Source organism: Chlorocebus sabaeus, chromosome 4 (genome assembly GCF_047675955.1).
Source record: "Chlorocebus sabaeus isolate Y175 chromosome 4, mChlSab1.0.hap1, whole genome shotgun sequence".
NCBI lineage: Eukaryota > Metazoa > Chordata > Mammalia > Primates > Cercopithecidae > Chlorocebus > Chlorocebus sabaeus.
This window is the reverse complement of record NC_132907.1, coordinates 1,284,365-1,305,047: the sequence shown is the minus strand read 5'-3', so window position 1 is coordinate 1,305,047 and position 20,683 is coordinate 1,284,365. Positions and strand designations below refer to the sequence as shown.

The following is a 20,683-nucleotide window of genomic DNA, read 5'->3' as shown; positions in this document are numbered from 1 at the left end:
ATGTTTTCTCTATAGCTCTAAAAATCCATTTACAGAAATTACAAATTTCCATATTATAGCTAATATATAGAGGCAAATATAGAATACATATTAATTTAAATGAGGAAGCAAAAAGAATAATTGAGTCTATTTATTATTATGAAATATTAATAATAATTTTAAAGTACTGATTCTATTCCTGTAAACTTTATCATCTATTATAAAGACAAAATTCATAGGTCCATTTTATTAGGCATTATCATTTATTGTGCTTTTAAATGCAGTAATAAAATACACAGAAAACTTTGTTTACTCTGTACATACGAAAAACTCAATTTCTACTTACATATTTCATTTCCTAGTACATACAACTTAAAAAAGTACACACACAACAAAATTTTGTTAATAGTAAAAGCAATCATAATCATAACTGGCTTGAAATAAATAATCCCTTATGGATGTTAAGCTGTGATAAAACATACTCACATAATACCTTGATGTACGTTATACTTCAATAAAAAGGTTCAAACATGCAATTATTCATGATATGGATAAAAAAGACTGTCAATATCAATAACCATATATGAATTTTTAAAAAGTAGATTAAGAAAATAAGAGAATTCAAGCATCTTAAAGATGTCAGACATTTTCATTTAGTCACAAAGTTCACAGAATGAGTGGCTGATTATAATAAAAGGGTCAACTGAAAATGGATTTTAAAAGCTGAATAGTGTGCAAGAACATTAGATTTGTTTGTTAAATCAAGAAGAGTACTCACCCCGTGGAGTCCTTGGAACTGAATTGAAGGTCGAAAAGGAATTAAATTCTATTAAAAGAAACAAACAGGTAAACCTTGGTTACTGTGACACAGAACTAAATGTTTAAACTTTAAATCTATATTATTTGGGCCAGGCACAGTGACTCATGCCTCTAATCCCAGCACTTTGGGAGGCTGAAACAGGAGGATCACTTGAGGCCAGGAGTTCAAGACCAGCCTGGGCAACACAGTGAGACCCCCCCCACCCCATGTCTATTAAAAAGAAAGAAAGAAAAAAAAAAATATGTATTTGGTCAGTGTCATAATGTGTGAAAATCTCTTTTCATTATATACATTCTTTTGCATGTTACTATATTAAGATACCTTGGATGAACAATATCACACTATTTACATTTCTCTCTGAACCACACAAACAAAATACAGTTTTTGGCAGTGCAGCTAATCATGTTTTTGAAACTGACCAACATGATTTGGCAAAAAATGGTTAGTATACCAATTCAATTTTACCTTAAAAAAAGTGTATTGTTGCATAGTTTCCTGGTATATTTTTAATAGGGGTGGGAAGAGGGAAGAGATAATTGGAGGAACTTTGCAATACTGTAACAGGATGCTAGAAATATAAAATTAAATATTTGAGAATAAACCTGTTTTCCATTTTCTGACATTTTATCAGAGATTTGTTTTTAATAGACAGCCAAACAGGTTACCAGTTCTCTCATATGATTCTCACCAGGAGAACGTAATTTCTAGATCAGTGTTTTTTATTATGAGCTTTTTCTTCTTGATAACTTCAATATTTTATCATAGAGTTGTGCATTTGGAAGAAAAGCTGTTATCGTAAATGTCAGCCATAGTCTTTTGCATGATTTCCTGTGTTCATAGTCACCAGCATATTTTTCTGTGGGAAAGCTTTTCCAAATTGCCAACAGAAACCCATGAAGAAATCAGATTTGGGTAATGTTTAATGGTAGTACATCAGCCTGTAAACTACTTACACCTTCATATTCAAATCCAATGTACAAAAACAGTGGTTTCTGGTCTCATCTCTACCCCAAATAAAAATATAGAGGCACTAATAATGTTCCTCACCTCAGCTACAGCACATCACCTACTACTTCCAAACGCTTCCCAAAACTTCTCTGCAGACTTAAAAGTTTACTAATAGGGATTACAATCAATGAAAGAGAAAAAGAAATAAAGATAAGTACTTCTTTAAAAGACAGACCACCTTAATGTAAAATCAAGTGTAACATTAGCTATCTTATTATTATTTATAAAAATGAATAAACAAGTATCTTTTTGGAGAAAACATTATAATGGATACTGTTAATGTTCTATTACCATAAAAGATCATTTAACTTTAGACTTATCAGCAGAATCTAAGTACTACTGAATAACAAATTCATTTATTGGTATGGGAGAAGTGAACTTTTTAAAAAGGAAAAATAAAAAGGCAGCACCTGAATTTTTAAAACCTAATTTTTTAGTAGATTTTCATTCTAATTCATTGCCTTTTATGAAAATATAAACATACATTAACTTTCTTAAGGGGAAAAACACCACCCCCAAACTACTTTCCATGGCTAAACTCACTCTTCCTGAAGTAATGAAAGCAAGCCCACAGGGGCCTTGGGACCCCTCTTCATGTGGAAGAGTAAGGTGGCCCTACAATTGAGATTATACAGGTTCAGGTTCCAGCTTTCACAATATTTCCATCAGCCCTGCTTTCTGAATGTCCCTCCAAATCAGAAGCACTGAATATAACCTCAGGCTCATTACACTTCCCTCCTTGAATCCTGGCAACTCAGAGGTTGTCTTCAGCTTGTCATTGAAATTTGAAATTCTCTCTCCATCAAGTTCATTGATTCTTCTTGGTCAGATAAATGCAAACTTCTTCTTAGTTTTCAAATTGCTGATATCCCCACTGGATATTACCTCTTTCTTGCACTTAGAGATAGCAGTCCTCCCAGTTCTCTGATCACACCTTTCATTCCAAAAGGCAAGTTCCTTTCCTTTTCTTTTTCTAGATCCACTTCATCCTGGAGGCTCACTGCACCTGTTGGGTGATAACTCTGAATCTCTTCTCCATTCCTCAGCTGGCACCTCTCCATAGCCTGCTACTTACTACTGCCGATAGGACATTTTGCATTAGAAACTCACAATGGCAGCAAATCTCAATGACTGGCAAACATGAAACTAATTCCCCTATCCCCAGCCTTCCCAACCAAACCATCATCTCTTTCTTACTTTTCTGGCAAAGGTACTTTTATCCTCTTGGTTCTCCAGGCTCACCACCTTAAAATTAACTTACAGTCTCTTCTCTCCCTGACTTCATATTCTATTAGTCATTTACATACTACATGCCACTAGAATCACAGGATTCCAAATCCAGATGAGGCCTTAGAGATAATACAGTTGGTGCCTATCCCCCACAGGACCAGAACCCAAGACTCAATCTCCCTATTTTGCCATGCTGCTTTTCTTCTACTACCTTGTGTTCCACACACATCTGCTAATGGGGTATTTAAGAGTGTGGGGGCTTAATCCCTCACGCCAGAGAGTTCATCTTTTAGTTGGGGAAAATTTGAGAATGATTAAGTACTAGGCTAAGTAGCAGTGGGAAGCGTAGTAAGAATTCTCAAAAAGGAGAGTACAGGTTAGAATAGATAATTGTTTACAGAAAAGGTGGCTCTTAAATCACAGTTTAGAAAAGGTAAGTTCCGAGGAAAGACAATACCCTGAGGAAAAAAGCAAGGATACAGGAATGGACACTGTATGGTCAGAGGGCAGGTCTGTATGTGTACGCTTCTTTCCCACTTGATATACAACAGCAAGGATGAGATCCGATCTGCAAATTCCTGCCTAATTTTTCCTTATCCTCAAAATGTGTCTTCATTTTTAGTTTCTATTTGCTACAGAATAGGGCAATAATTTAAATTTCAGACCTCAGGATGACTCTGTTTAAAAAGTTTATCACTCTGAAATAATCCTGCCCTAATCCCCTCCCTAACCCCTCACTGATGGGTTGTACTCTTGTCTTTAACTTGATAAACAGTTGGAGGCTCTCTCAATTTTCTGAATAAGAGAGTTGCTCACAGAAGTGTTTTGGGGGAAGGAAGCTCTTTCAGTCATGTGCAAAATAGATGGAGAGAGACGGATCAGGGCAGGGCAGGGCTGGAGAAGTGAGCTAGTGCACAGTTCGGGGGGATGCTTAGAAATACCCTGGAAGTGGTAAAAAAGGCCTAAATTAGTATGACTGTATCTGCAGCTAATCGGGGATGGTGGACACAGCAGACATTCCCCAGGAAAAATGATAAGATATGCTGAAAGCTTGAACATCAGACACCAAAGAAAGATGATGCCAACGTGGCTCCAGGGTTCCCGGTCACCAACTCTGGCCACTCTGCCCCAAACTCCCTCAAATTAAGTTCTTAGTCTCCATTTTGAAAGCAAGACCCTTATCACCTCACAACTAGATAATGGCTTTCTCCCTTCCTTGAAGTCCTTCCAAATTGTTCAAATAGCCGGCAGAACCTCTCTCATATACCACTGTCGGCCCACCGTAGTTCTTATCACTGTCTGTCAAAACAAAGCCAACTACTAAATAGAAAACACATCCGCTATCAACCAAGATCGACCAGAATCAACCAAGTTCATCTTCCATTTCCTCCCAACAATAGCTCAGCTATGTTAACCTTTGTTTGTTTGTTTTGCAAAGACTTTCCTTTCTAACTCTTTCATGTTCTTCCAACCTGGCATAAATTCCCAAGATCTACTTTGCCAATCCATACGTATTGCTTACTTAACATTCAAGCTCAAAATTAATTTCCTCAGTGAGACCTTCCTTTGGATAAACCAGGAGTCAAAGACTCAATGTTTCAATGTCTTCAAAGACCCAAAGGTCTTTGGAACAGATGGATGTAGGGCAACAAGGAGTGGTAAGTACCTGGAAAATGAATGCCCAAAGGAAAAATATCCAAATTTAAAAATGTTAAACCTGTTTCTAGCCAAACAAAACTCTGGTGCCACCATTTTGCTAACTTGGAACTATGTAACTATGAGTTAAATCTCATTAGCTGTTTGTCCAGATGCCAGCATCTGCTGTTCCACTACACTGGGTGTATTTTTTCACAGGTTGTCTCATTCCTGATTGCTATGACACAGGAGTCTTAGGCATATGTGACTTACAGGTATTATGTGCTCAGCTAAACAAGAAAAAAGTATTGTGAAATCATTTTGTATATGTTCTCCTTATATATGACGTGTACCACTATATACATTGTACACATATGCAGATTACTATTCAGGGCTGTACAGATAAGACAATATGTACTATTCTTCATAACAATTTAGAAACTTGCAAGAGTAATTTTGACTATATACAATTTTTTTCCTCATGCCCTGAATTTAGAACTTGACTTCTTGACATGTGTATAGTTCTACCTATAGAGCTTGACTCCTCAACAAGAATAATTTCTATTTACCTAGTTTTCTAATGTATGGCACAGAGCATTTTATATCTGTTGTCTCAAGTGAGCCTCCTAAAACCAGCTCTGGGTGGTAGGAAAGCATCATTATTCCCCATTTCAGAGACAGAATAAATAATGAGTCTCTAAAAGGTAGAGTACATCACTCAGGATCACAGACCTGGTGATTAGCAGAGTTGGGCCTTAAATCCAGTCCTCTGAATGCCAAATACAGTACTCTTTCTTTCTCTTGCCTCTGAAGTGTGTTACCCCCTAGTGCTAAACATTTAAAAGACCTTAAATGTTCACTCAGTTCTTTTGGCATTTTGTTTCCAAGGAAAATGAATTTCATAAAGTAATTAAAATTTCCAAAAAAACTAAAGTAAAATTTAGTTCAGTTTCTGATTAAAAACTGAAAAAAAAAAGTTTTTTTTTCCTTTAAGGACGATGTATAGTGAAAGAACATACATAAATATTTGGTACCATTTTATTTAATATATAATAAAACCCTCATTTATGGAAGAGTTGTATGTACTTATCCAAACAAGCTCATTGTCACTCAGAAATTCTTTTAAGATATCTAGCAATCTAGAAAAATACTTAAAACAACCTCAAATGCTTTACGGATTTTAATCCCAATTTTAGAAAAGAACATGTTAACTAGGCTACAGCTCTTGAATGTTTTTAAAAATGCCACAGGAAGAAACAAAACTCTACACCACTTATTTTGCATCTGATCACTCATTATGTTATTAAGAGAGACACCAGGAAAAAGTTTAGAAGTCAATACCATTATAAGCAAACGTCTAAAGCATATTAGTTTTTTATCCAAAAATTTTTTTAGCCTAAGTGTAATCGTATAAACATGACCTCAACTCATTGTATTTTTAAACATTTGGTGAATACATTCCCATTAGAAATGAGTTTCAGGTAAGGCTTCAACTTTTGCTTTAATTAAATATTTTCACCAAGTAGCTCTTCTGAAAATCAAGTTACTTTAGGGCTTAAGGGAATAGTATTTGAGCTATAAGTAAGAGAGTGATCTGGTATCTATTTCCAACCAAGAACACAAAGGCAGATTGTAATTGGCTAGGGAAACTTCTTCAACAACAGGATTTATCAACAATCCTGACAAAAGTGATGGTTTGCAGTCAAAAGATTCTGTCAAATTTTAGTACTTTCACTGCTCTTAGAGCTCCTTGAATTTATGCTTTATACCTCTTATGAAATGTTGGGCATTCCTAAGCACAGAATAGTAGTACAGACAATGCTACAATGCTCTTAAGTTTGGTTATACTCTTGACATCTGCATTTACAAGCCAATGCTACTGCAACAAGAATTGCTCCATGACCAAAGAGATCTATGCACACTTATTTCCAGGGACTGACTATTCCTCACAATATATCAGAACTATAAAAGTAATATATAATTTACTGAGTCATTTTCCTAGGAAATATTAATTTTCCTAATGTTAATTCTGACATGATTTCTTTGGGATGGGAGAAGAGCACAGCTGCTTTTTTGGAGTTGAACAAAAAAGTTACTTATCCTATAAAGGTAGTTTATAACCATCTCTTGATTATATACATATTGCTTATCCATGTATACAAATTAAATGTGTGGTTACCTTTCCCTTATCCCTTATCAACAACCGTCAGTTTTACAAATAAACAAACAAGAAATAGCATTCTGGGTCTAGAAAATAACAATATTCCTAAAAAATATTATAGAGATCTTTCCAACTTTATTCTCTACGGTTAGAGATGTTTTTGAGATACCTTTAGTTTCCCTTTTGAACCCATCATGGAACTTTGAGTTAACTAAAGGTTAACTCTTGAGAATTCTTAAATTATTTGAAATCAATCAGCAAGTATTTATTAAATACTTGGTATCTACCTATGTATCTAAGCTGCATTATAAGCCATGATACAGATACCGCAAAAAAAAAAAAAAAAAAAAAAAAAAAAAAAAAAAAATTCAATGTCAAATATAATTTTGGAACTTTGCTCAAAACAAAAAAACTTTCTATAAATGGTGATGGTTTAAGTGAGTACTTAAAGTGGATTGTTTAAACAAACAGTTATAGCTAACCAGTTACTATCTGAGTGTTTACAATGTGTCAGGCACTATCAATTTCTACTACCACCTCTGGGAATTCTCAGAAGCACCCTTGTGGGGTAGATAATATTATTCTTATTTCTCAGGTAAGTCCTGTGAATTACTGAAGGCTACACAGCTAATAAGTGACCTGGGGCTCAGAACTGTGCTCTTATTCAGCATTTTATATAGTTAGTCTTTCCTGTCCCCCTCCAACAATAGTAATATGAAATTTGAAACTGAAAGTCAGATAATTTAGAATCACTTTTTTGGTTTTGCACTATGGCAGAAGGAAAATACCACACAATTTGGGAACTTGTTTTTACTTGCAAAGTAAATAAGTGGACACACTTATCCCTGGGATGCAACTTGGATAAAATAGATCATCTTTCTTTCCCTCTATACTATTTAAGAACTGGTAGTAATGATTCTTTTGTACAAGAGTCACTTTTTTCTTTGTTCTTTAGGACTTCATCTGATAGAGAACCCAAAGACGACTATCTAATAATTATATTTTAACCACTGTAATAAAAAAATATCTAGGCAAAGAGAGAGGAGGAAGAAAGAAAATTGGAGTTAAAAGTAGAAAATAGCACATGACATCAGCTGATCCTGAAGAAATAAAATACACTCAGCTCTTATTAAAAGCCAGTAACATGCTTAGAATAATACATGATATGAAATTCAGAAATAATCCAAAACTACTTTAAAAAATGGTATCTTCTTCTTTGCTTCAAACCTTTTATTAGATGCCAAAAAGAAAGTCATTAAGCTTCACAAACCAATCTAGTATTTTGCCCTGTGAGTCAATGTAACCCTAGATTCAAAAGAAATTCCTTTTCTACAGATTTGGAAGAACCAGATTAAAGAACATATGAAGTAAAGAATAATTTCTTTCTAGCCACTACACATGGAAAGAGTGAAATATAAGGGATTACCAAAACCAACATCTATTTAGCACAATCCCTGTTTTGAAAGATAGCTTCTAGAAAACGGTGGCTATCTGATACATGCCAAACTTTATATATATATATATATATATAATCTTCATATATATATGGTTGTCTTAAATTTTAGGATTTCAAATAGCTCTTGAACATGGAAGGCAAAAATCTAAACTAAACAACTAGCCAAAAAGTTAGTTACTGTGAACCAGCCTTTAAATCAACAACACTTGGCCAGGCACGGTGGCTCATGCCTGTAATCCCAGCACTTTGGGAGGCTGAGGCAGACGGATCATGAGGTCAGGAGACCGAGACTATCCTGGCTAACACGGTGAAACCCCATTTCTACTAAAAATACAAAAAATTAGCCAGGGGCGGTGGTGGGCGCCTGTAGCCCCAGCTACTTTGGAGGCTGAGGCAGAAGAATGGCATGAACCCGGGAGGTGGAGCTTGCAGTGGGCCGAGATTGTGCCACTGCACTCCAGCCTGGGCGACAGAGCGAGACTCTGTCTCAAAAATTAAATCAATCAATCAATCAATCAATCAATCAACACTTGAAGCATAGTATCCCACCATTTTTTCCCCAGATTTAATGTGGGCTTTATAATTGTATAATTAGCTTATATGTCAAATCTGACTGTAAATGCAAATAAAGATTTGTTTCCTGGGATCATGATCTCTAAAGCAGAAGTATAAGGAGAAGTGGTAAAATAAGCTTAGACTGGAAGATGCAGTTTTTTTTTTTTTTTAAACTAGAAATTAATAAAATGTGGCATCTAAAACATTTTTTACAAAGGGAACCATTGGTGGCTTGAAACTGGGAGACTACTTGATCATACTTAATGTTTTGAAAAGATCACTCTAGCTGCTGTGGATTATGGGGGAAGGGTAGAAACTTGAAGGCCACCTCAAAGTTCACGGCAGTGATCCTGAGGAGAGATGATGGTAACTGGGACTGGAATAGCAGCAATGGCTGGGGTTAGCTTCAGGATATTTTGAAGGTTGGCAGTACTTGCTGATAGATCAAATATGTCAAGAAAACAGGAGACAAATCAAGGGTTGCTAGTCAATTTCTAGGCAATTGATAGAGAGTTCTGCCACTTACTGAGATAGGGAACACTTAGGTAGATAGAGATTTGAGGAGTAAAATAATGAGTTATTTTTAGAAACAGTGAAGATATGAAAACAACCTAAATGCCCATCAACGGTAGACTGGATTAAGAAAAGGTGGTACATATATACATGGAATACAACACAGCAATGAAAAAGAATGAGATCATGTCATTTGCAGCAACATAGACGGAGCTTTAGGCCATTACCCTGAGCAAACTAACACAGGAACAAAAAAATACCGCATGTTTGCATTAATAAGTGAGAGCTAAACACTGAGCACGTATGGACATAAAGAGGGGAAAAACAGACACTAGGGGCCTACCTTGAGGGTGGAGGGTGGAAGAAGGGTGAGGATCAAAAAAACTACCTATTGGGTACTATGCTTATTACCTGGGTGATGAAATAATCTGTACACCAAACCCCCATGATATGCAATTTACCTACATAACAAACCTGTACATGTACCCTGAACCTAAAATAACAGTTAAAAAAAAAAAATCTTACTTGATCCCTCATGGATTCTCATATCAACAAAGGAGAGGATCCTTTATAATAACAAAATCAGGTAATGCTTTTATAATTTCCTTTATGTCTGTACTTATTGAAATAGTTGATTGTCAGAGGATAGTTTTCTCCTTGCAATGATTAGCCATACCCTTGAGAAAAACTCCTACAGGGGTATAAAACACAGTTTGGATATGTAAGATTTGAGATGTCTATTAAACTTTGATGAGGCAGTGTATTGGAAATCAGTACTTGGAGCTGGAGAAAAGAATAGATCTGGAGATAAATATTTGGGAGTCATTAACATATAGATGACACTTAAATTCAAAGGACTAAATGAACTCACCTAGGGAGACTGAACAGATAAAGAGAAGAGAGACAGAGCTCCAACATTCAGAGGCCAGCCAGAGGAAAGCAGGCGAAGGAGAATGAGAAAGAATGGGCAGAGAGGTAGGAGGAAAATCAGGAATGTGTTTCTAACAGGAAGAAGTGGTCAAGAGAATGGAATACCGCTGAGGTCTGGTAAGATGGAAACAAAGAGATGACCACTGGACTTTAATAGGGACTTTGTCAGGTATAACCTCACGGGTGTGGTGGAAACAATGGGCTGAGCAGAGGATGGCAGGTAAAGAAGACATCTCCTTGAACACAAACTTTATAGCGTGTATTTTTTCACATTTGCCTGCTTCTACTAAAATGACAAGCACTTTCTTGGCAGGGACCATTCATGACTTATTCAGCTTTATATCTCCAATGCCTAGTTCTATCCCTGGCAAATGTCAGAAGATAAATACACGTCTGCTGAATGAACAAACGAATATTTGGTAGTTTAACTCTTCTACCTCTTAATTTTTTATTAAAGAAAAAACATCTTAAGATACTCAGCTGAGTTTTTATTACATGGACACCTTTTCTGGTTCTTGAGGCATCATGGTTTCTAATAATCATGGTTTCTAATGATGGAGCCAAAAGCAATGATATTAAATGTTATCTTAAAATATGCTAATACTTAAGTTTCTAGTTAAGCATATTTAAGTCTTAAAAAGTATCTGTGAATCTTATAAGAAAGTTCAAACCCTTGAATAAGCTCACTGTTGAGTGAAAAAGTCTTCCAGACTAGGTTATCTCCCTGAATCAAGAACCAAACGCTCACAGTAGTCCATTCCATTACAATGTGTATGTATAGCAAAAGTTCTATGCACTCATGATTCCTTTGTTTTGTTTTTCATAAGGAACTACCAACGAAAAAGAAATAAAGGAATCAAAACACCAAAACAGAAATAGAGGTAATGTGAGGTAACTGAAAGTATTCCTTCAAGGCCTTTAGGAATTATGTTATTTCAAAATAAAACTTGAAATGTAAATCCAGGCACATTATATAGAGTTACTTACGTTTCATTAATCAATAGGGACAGAAACCACAGAAGATCTGATTTCCATGTTAAAATAAAATTACATTTCATATTATCAGTGCCTTAAGCACAATTTATAGAGGTTATTCAATAAAGAAAGTCTATAGAAATACAAACAAAATTTAAAATGCCCTGCTCAAAACCAAATTTTTTCCCAAAGAATTTCAACTTTCTTCAAAACATCAACAATCTCCAAAATTTCTATCCAAATAAAACAGTTTATATAAGACATATTAAGCAACACAGCACCGTTTTATATATCTGTCTGCCTCAAACTCCTATACTTCTCAAATATAAAACATCTAATCAAACCCAAGTCTCCTCATTATAAATTAAAAGGCTGAGTGAATGTTCACCAAAATGGCACTCACATCTTTATCTCCCCTACCCCCAACTCCACTCTCCCATCTGCTTCCAATTTCCCTTTTTCTATCAGGGGTACTCCTCCTAGTGCCAATGGCTAGAAATCTCAATTCGATTCTGCTTCTAAATTTTTTTTTTTTTTTTTTTTTTGAGACGGAGTCTCGCTCTGTCGCCCAGGCTGGAGTGCAGTGGCGCGATCTTGGCTCACTGCAAGCTCCGCCTCCCGGGTTCCCGCCATTCTCCTGCCTCAGCCTCCCGAGTAGCCGGGACTACAGGTGCCGCCACCACGCCCGGCTACCTTTTTTTTTTTTTTTTTTTTTGTATTTTTAGTAGAGACAGGGTTTCACTGTGTTAGCCAGGATGGTCTCGATCTCCTGACCTCGTGTTTCGTCCGCCTCGGCCTCCCAAAGTGCTGGGATTACAAGCATGAGCCACCGCGCCCGGCCAATATCTTGTTAAATTCTATAGACTCTATTCATCTCCTGCATCTCCCACCAACACCCTAGGGTGGACTCCAGTCATCTCTGGCCTGTACCACAAACTTCTTTCTAACTTGTCTATCCCCTTCCAGATTCACATTATAGTCATCCTGCACACGAGGGCCACAATAATCCTAAAACACAGATCAAATTACCTTATGTTTCTACTCAGTGTTCACAGAATAAAATCCAAACTTCTTAGTAAGGTAATGAATCCTCTCTGACCTACTTTTTCTCTCTTAAACTCAACTACATTTTTCTCCTGACCGCCATGTTAAGCAGAACAGGGTCTTTACGGCAATTCTTGGAGCTTGCCCTAGCTACCACTCTTCTTTGCTTACCTATGCCATTGTTTCTGCTGGAGATGTGGTCCCCATCCAGTTTCTGTCTGCTAAAATCTTGCTAAAATCCTCTAAGACCCAAGGATTTTAGACCAGTAACATATAGGATCCCCGCAAAGAAAAGAAACTCATCCCATTTGTTCAACAATCTAGTTACTATGAAACCAGTAGCCAAATGCCCTTACTGTAGAGGTCAATTCGAGGTGATAATTTTATCCACGAATCTTCAAGGAGTTTATAGCTTAATTAATAAAATTCTCTTTTCTTATATCCTGCATTAAATCATGCAAATGCCAGCTTTGGTCTTTGCTGGCAAAGTATTAGTGGAAACTCTTAAACCAGTTATTCTTGAAGATTCAACATAGCTCTCAAGAGCCATAATACTGCCACAGAAAGAAATAGGAAGGAAGAAGGAAGGAGATAAAAAAAGACAGAGACAGAAATCCTTGCTGGTAACCTGACCCAAGTTATGCCGTGTTTTCCAGCTTTAATTTGCTCTAAATACATGGACATTAATTTATTATATTCTACCCCAGAACTGCAGGAGATTTGTGCATAAGTCATAGGAAATTCTGTATGGAGCTGCGGTATGCAGGGCAGTCAGATGTTGGGTTATATACGTGTTGTTTTATTATAAAACTTAGTTCATCTTCAATGTAGGATGGCCATAATATCACATTTTAGGGACATTTTCTCAAACAATCCAAAATACATTTGGCCCAATCTAGCAAATGGTGGGCTGGATCTAGTGCCAGACTCCTGAGCTTCTCTGTTGCAGAGAAAAGGGTCATCACAAATTGTTAAAAGTGACCTAGCCTTGGTTCAGCTGAAATTCTCATTTTCCTCTCTCTGCTGGCTTTATCACCAATTACCTAATAAGCCTTATGAGCACAGCTTCTGTAATTTTTCACAAGTGCAAATGGAGCAAATGGAAAGGCTGAATCTGGTGATTGTCCTTGGTAAGCTTTTCTGTAAGTCATTCCAAGAATTCTACGCCCCTTTCCTTTTAAATTCTTTTCTTGAACATGTTCCAATCCTTCACATATGTTCTTTCTTTCTCTTCCCAATTCGGGTGCCAAGCTTCCCTGTCTATCTTTTTAGGCAATCTGGCTACTACTTTTCTCAGGGAGGAACACCCTCCTTTGCATTGAGCAACTGGGCATTTGAATACACTTTCCAAACACTGAAGGATGGGGCACAAACTTGACTTCACTTGATAAAAAGCATTTTAAAATGAAGCACAGACTGAAAATGGGTCTAAGTTAAAAGTCAGTAGGATTAATTCATTTAAATTAAACTTGGCTACATTTTAAAAGTGGAGCAAATAGAATCTGCTAAAGCAAACCTCACTGTTTTACTTAATAAACATGTCCAACAGTGGTGGCAGTGCTGTGCTGGCAGGTCTGGATGCTCAAGTGGTGGCTTAAGAACAATCTTCTGTATTTATAAGGCAGATTATTGAAAACACACACAAAATATGGGCAGGCAGAAAAAGAAAGAGAAAACAGCAGAGTATGAGTCTTTTCTGTGTCTTAAACTATAATGAATCAAATGCTAAAAAGTTCACCTGGTAGAAAAAAAGGATAAGGCAAGGAAGTCACTTACCCTCTGACCTGTGGACTCAGTGATTTAACAAAAGGTCAAGTAACACATTGAAGGGAGCTACTATGAAGGACAATAATTTTGGAGGCTTAAATAAGAACGTATGCTTTGTAAATAGCATCTAAAATTATGAAAAATTAAATGGCAATATATATGTACAAATTTTAAAAACATTATCACTTTCCCAGAAGACACTAACAAAGGCAGAAAAATGTATTTCAATTCAGTGGAGTTGACAAGAGAAATGTGCTAGCAGAATCCCACTTAAAGGCATCTGCTTTCTGATCTTCAGGGAGAGAGCAGGAGCAGCCCCTGCCCCCAAACACAACTATGCTAGACTTTTTATGTAATAGTTCAGCAAATATGGTAACGGTATTTGAGCCACTACCTTTGAAACTTTGAGTAAACATTTTTTAAAAACTAAATTGACAGGCTCAGCAACAACAAAATCTGAAAATAATGCTTTGATAAAGTTTTTGTTATAAAAGTAAATTACTCAAACTTCAAAATAAAGCCAGCTGCATTACTGAGGAACTTTGCTAAAATGTATTTTTAAATGTTGGATTTTAATTTTAAATATAGTTTTCCATTTGGGAGAAATATGTAATTACAATAATATATGCTCATTTAAAATATGTAGAGCTTATGTAGACCACACAATCACAGATAACAATTTAAAATGACTATAAAGTTGTAATTTGTGATTTTATTTAGTTAGCAACTTTTTTCCTCATTCAAATTAATCTACGTTTTAAAAGGTTAATATTGTAGATATCTGTATTATCATCTCTAAATTTTTCTGCCAATCATGAAAATAACTTTCCAGTTAACATGATACTGGCATCAACTTGAAGCCATTTCTGTATTCAGCGTGAGTGGGAAAACAACTTTTAGAAGATATTTACTCCAACTATAACTCTCCTTGCTGGACTCACAATGCCCCTCTGACTATTTTGAAAGGTTCCCAAGATTACTTCTCTAAAAATAGGAAACCTGAATAATGAAGGTCAAGTAGGATTATGTGTCTTTTGAAACAGTGAGGAATTGTAGTTTGAAAAAAAACAAGATTTCAGAATTTTCATCAAATATTCTGTTTCCATGAACCCTAAGAACTCTGTAAATTTGCTCAATTATATCTAAAAAAGTTCTCTGTTCTGCCTAAATCATAACCCAAAAACTTTTAAATTCACTTCTTTGAAGCCATAATTTGAAGCCTTACATCAAAGTGGGTTAATTTAGAAGAGTAACTCCAATAGACAAAATAATTTGGACAAAAAAAGAATTCTCTGATGCTTAATTTAGCAAATTAACCTGTTGAAATTTCTGACTCTTAGTCATTAGAAGAGAAGGCATAAGAGTCATCACTTTACATAGGCCAGAGCTGCTTCGAGGCTACCTGTCATCAAGTACCCTCCTATATGAATACAGGAATGGTGGGGGACAGTTTTATATGAGAAATTAAAACCATTTTCCCCAAGAGAGAACAGGTTTGACCACTAGAAAACTCTTCCCAATTAGCCAATCCATGTGAACATGTTCCCAAACAGTAGCTTCAATTTAAAGTCATGAGCCCTATTTCTAATAACGATGGAGAGTGAAAAAGACCAAATTAATATCCTTCCACTGGAGGATAAAAGCTTAGCCAGATGCCTACTGCTAGCAACTGTTACTGTGCCCATAGGGGCGCACCGGTCTGTCTGAGTCAGAAGGAGGGGCACTGAGGACACATATGTGGGTGGAGCCTGCAGTAAGTACCAATGGTACATTCAGTCACCAGAAAGGTATCTATCTCATTTTTTTGATTTCTTCCCAGTTTTCATCCAACTGAGGTTGACAGTTTCAGTCCAATTCCTGCTTGCTTTTCCACACCCCTTAAAAAGTGTTTCCATGGCTGAGCTGACAGTGAGGCCTGAGGACGGGAGCTGGTTAAGAATGGTCAGCTCATGTACCATCCCCCCCATGCCACTGCTTCTACCATCAGTTTTGCAGGAGAAAAGGAATCCTAGGAGCAATACAATCTACGTGGCTCCGTGTTTTAAGGTAGAGAGATCTGGAAAAAGTCTTCCCCCTTTCCCTTTGCTGCCTCTGTAGAGACCAACCAGACCTATAAATGTGCATGCACAGAAATGGAAGAAGTACTAGAAGCAGTCAGAAGCAAATAAAGCCACTGACTACTTTAGTACCTCTTAAAAAGTAAAAACTTTTTTTTTTTTTTTTTTTTTTTTTTAATTAAGAACTAAGTGGTGGGTTGGGAGAGAAAGAATTTTTGATCTTCTGTCTCCTGGAAGCTACTGGTATATAAATACAGGGCTTTTTAGAACACTGTAAACTTAATCCCAAATATGAAAACACTAGGGTATAGGAAGCAGAAATGAAGGCCATGCAAAGGTAGGAAAACAAAGCACTCCCTTCTGGGGCCCCCAGTGGTCATGCAGGTCAGCGGGCACTGGGGGCATCTCTGTCACTTCACTTTCCCTTCCCCAAGTGGACCTCCTCATCTGCCCCCTCTCCCCACAAGTGTACACTGTCAATCTTGCTGTAATCAACTGTACAGTTTGCCTATTGTTTTCCCAAGGTAGCTGGCTGACCTACTGCCCCCCAGAGATGCCTCTTCCCACCCACTGTGTGTCAGTCTTTCTCTGCTCCTCCGGTCTGCTCCTCAATAGGGGCTAGCCGCCTCCTGCTGACTTCTTTCTCCCTGGGCCTCTGGGTTTTCTCTTTACATTCCCTGACCTACCTTCTTCCCACTGCCATTCCTTCCCACGCCCTTCCCTTGGAACAGGCAAGCTTATCTTTCCATCTTTCAAGGCTGAGTTTCTCTCCACTGTCTGCTTCTGTCCCTCTGCCTGTGTTTCTGGCTTCCCCCAAATGGGCCTCCCACTCCGTTTGATGCTGGTCTCTTCACTGCAGGTGCACCTATCTAGGAGTAGCTATTGGCACACGCAGTTTTGTATTTCTTGTATCTCTCCCAGCCATTCTTGAGGTTTTCTCCCGAGATTTCACTGTATGTAGGAAGGTACCTTTCTCCCTGTGCATGCACACTCCTCCTTGACGCCCCCTCACCCCACCACACAAAGTCTGTGAGTGTTTTTCACCATATGCTTCTCTGGTTAGTAACACAAGTGTCCTAGCACGTACACTCATGTGTCCACCCAATTCTGAGTGCCTTCCTAACAATACACTCACCTCTGAAAGTCTCCACTGCTGTTTACAAATACCCTATCATGTGTGTTCATTTTCTATCCAAAGCCTGCACAACTAATGCCTTCCTCTGTGCGCACACTTATGTCGGGGTGGGGGGGGCCTCTCTGAAAACATTCCCGGTGAACCAGGGTTCACACCTCTCCTGCCGCTCTGCCTCAGACTCTGACTTCGCTCTATGTATTTAAAGTGCCTGGCATTAGTGGGAGCTCAACAGATGTCAATTCTTTTCCCCACTTTTAGCTGAATAACTATGTGAGTCTGTCTCGGTGTCCTTCTGCCCCTCTGTGCCTGTTTTATGAGACTGGTTGGAGTGTGTTCCTCAGGCTAGAATGGGCTATTTGTAAGATGCCCCGTGGGTTCTATCTCCCTTCCGACTCTCTTCTCCTGTAAAACGTTACAAGTTTCCCCATATGACATAACCCTCCCTCATGCAATGTATCCACTCCGGTCTCCCTCATAGGCACACAATACTGCATGTCCATAAACTGCTTCCCCATGCACCCTGGTTACTGCGTCCCTTCTCGGTGCCTCCCTCTCTCTCCCACTTTTTTTCCAACATGAAAGCGTCTGGATTTGTAGTGCAATTACAGTGAACGTGCGCCTATCTGAGCCTCTCTCTGTACTGGAGGGGTGTGTATGTCCATGGGCTTCTCTCGAAAACGAGGGGTGACAGGCCCGGGATGCATTGCATCCTCCCCCCACCTTCTGGCTCGTTCCCTGTTTACACGTCCCAGAGTCAACCCGAGACGCCGGGAGTTTTTTCGGGTACGTAGAGCGTCGGTGAACCTCTATCCTCAGAACCCGATGTCTTACTCCCGGGGAGCGCTAAGTGTGTGTGAGTCCTCAGGTCTCTCCCCGGGACGCCGTGTTGGTTTGTGTCCGCCCCCGGACACGGCGCGTCTCCAGTAACGCGATGCGCCCGTGTCCCGGAGTCCCTGAGAATGCAGGTGTGTCCCCTCCCCCCCGTACGCGAAGCGCCAGGGTCCCTGCCGTTCCAGTGTGCGCCGCCCCCTTACACGGACTGCCTAAGTCCCTATCTCTACGAGTACACCGTGCGCCCCTCACCATGCGCCCGAGTCCCCATCCCTTCGAGCACACCGTGTGTCCCCTGATACGTGAAGCGCATGTGTCCCCAAGTCCCTGGGAATACAAGGTGTGTCCCACCCCCACATGCGGAGCGCCTGAGTCCAGTCTCTGCGGATCCACCGTGCCCATGTAACTAGAAAACGCGGACAGCTGGTGTCCGCGAGTGGTCCCTGGTTCCTTGTCCGCACGCTGCTCGCCACCCCCTTCCCCGCAGAGGGTAGCGTGGTCATCTCACTTCTCTCGTCGGGGCCTCTCTCCCTCCCTAGGACCCAACAAGCCAGGAAATCCGCGTGCGCCGTCGGAAAGTCCCGCAGCGGCACGGCAGCCGACCCAGGGCTGCGGCTGCCTCGGCCCTGCCGCCAGGGGCCGCCCGCCTGCCCGCTTCCCCAACGCCCAGGCTGGCCCGGGACCGCGGCGTCAGCCACCCAGCCGGCCCTGCCCTGCCTGGCCGCTGCGGGCGCTGACGGCGGCAGCTGCCAGCTCCGGCTCCGCCGGCCCCGCACCCGGCACCCGGGCAGGGCGAGACGCGGCCAGGCCGTGAGGGGTGCGCTCTGCCTCCCCCAGCCCTCACCTTGTGGCTCTGGTAAGTCTCGAGCGCCCGGATCGCCGTCTCGGTGAGCTTCACATGCAGTACGGTGATGTTGTCTTGCCCCAGCCGTCCGCACGACAGCCCATAGCGCTGCTCCTCCCGCAGGCCGGCCGCCCCCCCCGCCGCCATCTTAAACTCCCCGGGGTGCCGCCGCCGCTCCGGCTCTAGCCTCCACTGCGGCCGCGGCTGCTTGGGCTTCAGCAGCCGCCGCCACTGCTAGGGCCATCCCGCTGCTGACGTACTGTCATATACTGCGCGGAGCCAGAGCTCGGACTGCCACCGCCGCCACCCGCCCCACCCTCCGGCCCCGCGCCCCGCCCCGGGCTCGTCTCATTGGTCTTGTTCCCTTCAGAGCCGCCCTCATCGGCCGCGCTCCGCTCTCACTGGGGCGGGGCCCAAAGTCGCCGGAGTTTTGCTCCTGGGACGGGACGTCCGAGAGGTAACAGGCTGACGTCTCGGTGACGCGCCAACTTAATCACGTCTGACGTCACGTCTGGTCGTCTTGGCTCGCCGGCCGCGATTGGCCAGGCTGGCTTGGGGACTCCCCTGCTAGTTGGAAGTCCAGGTTGCCTGGTCTGGTTACCTGGAGTTGGAGCCCCGCCCCTGTAGGGGATGGTAGTGGAAAGTCAGAATTGGGGAATCTCGCCCTGCGCGGGTGGTCCTTGGAGAGGAGGATCTCCCCCTCCGATGTGTAAGGGGATGGCCGTGACCAAATAAGGACTTTGTTCCCCGACGGCTGCGGAAGCTGTGGAACTTGGTGCGTGCGTGTGGGGGAGGACGCAGTAGGCGGACTCGCTAGAGATCTGCTCCTCAAAACTCCTGGTACTGTAGTTGAGCAGACGGGATTGGGAGGAGACTGCTCACCCGAAACTTGAAGTTGTCGGGTGCTACACGCAGAGCTTATAAAAACAAAACCAAAAACCCTTGAAATTAGTGAGTTGACTGTTAGATGTAGGAGTTGCGTTAGATTTTGTGGAGCATCTTAAGGACAAAATCACGCGGGAAGTTAAATGCCTTTCGTATGGTGGGCATGGTATAATAGATCATTGAGTTCGAGGTCTTTACTTCGCCATGCCCTGTTGTGATTCTCTGGGATCACAACTGGTTGGGATGGTATCTCCTTAAAAAGGACTCTGGAAGAGTAAAACTGGCATGGTTCTAAATTAAAAGAAACGTCGACAGTTCTCATTCTCTGATTCATTTTGAGTTCTGTCCTTTTTATTTGATAGGGCTGTGTGAAAACCTAGCTAGGGTTTAAAGGCAAGAGATAGGCTGTCGAGGATAAGCGAAGGAGATGGGGGCGTGAGGCGTGTGCACAGGCCTGGCATACTTTCCATTCCATCCACAGGATGCTTCCTGTGTAGGCGTGGCTAAAAGAGGGAGCCTAATCTGCAGTCCCTTTCAGGTTGTGTGTGGATAGACTGACAGATGGGTTCCTGTCAGAGGATGGATTAATTGGGTGATCAGAAACACCAGATAAAACAAACCATTGAAAGCTTTCAAACTGTTGAAAGTCAGTTTTAAAAAGTTTTTTTTTTTTTTTTTTTAATTAAAAAACTGAGACGCTTGTTTTTACCCTCAGCTTATAAAACCTTATTCTGTTCTACTGGGATCCCCCGGGAAAGTTTATAGGTATTTAATCAGTGTTTTTCATTACTTTAAATAGGATTATGGCTATGATTCCATGTCCTCCCCTCCCAATAAATGCCTTCCCCACCGTACGTG

At 40.3% G+C, this 20,683-nt stretch overlaps 1 protein-coding gene across 1 annotated transcript in view; it reads right to left on the bottom strand.

Annotated features, from left to right (window-relative positions):
* ELL2 (elongation factor for RNA polymerase II 2) overlaps positions 1 to 19,211 on the bottom strand; it is a 76,923-nt gene extending 57,712 nt beyond the window's left edge. The window contains exons 1-2 of the mRNA XM_007978973.3: positions 18,941 to 19,211; positions 758 to 805 (exon numbers count right to left, since the gene is read on the bottom strand). Of these exons, the coding sequence (XP_007977164.1) occupies positions 758 to 805; positions 18,941 to 19,087 (195 nt within the window). The 5' untranslated portion in view covers positions 19,088 to 19,211. The remainder of the gene's footprint in view (positions 1 to 757; positions 806 to 18,940) is intronic.
* Positions 19,212 to 20,683: the final 1,472 nt, after the last annotated feature.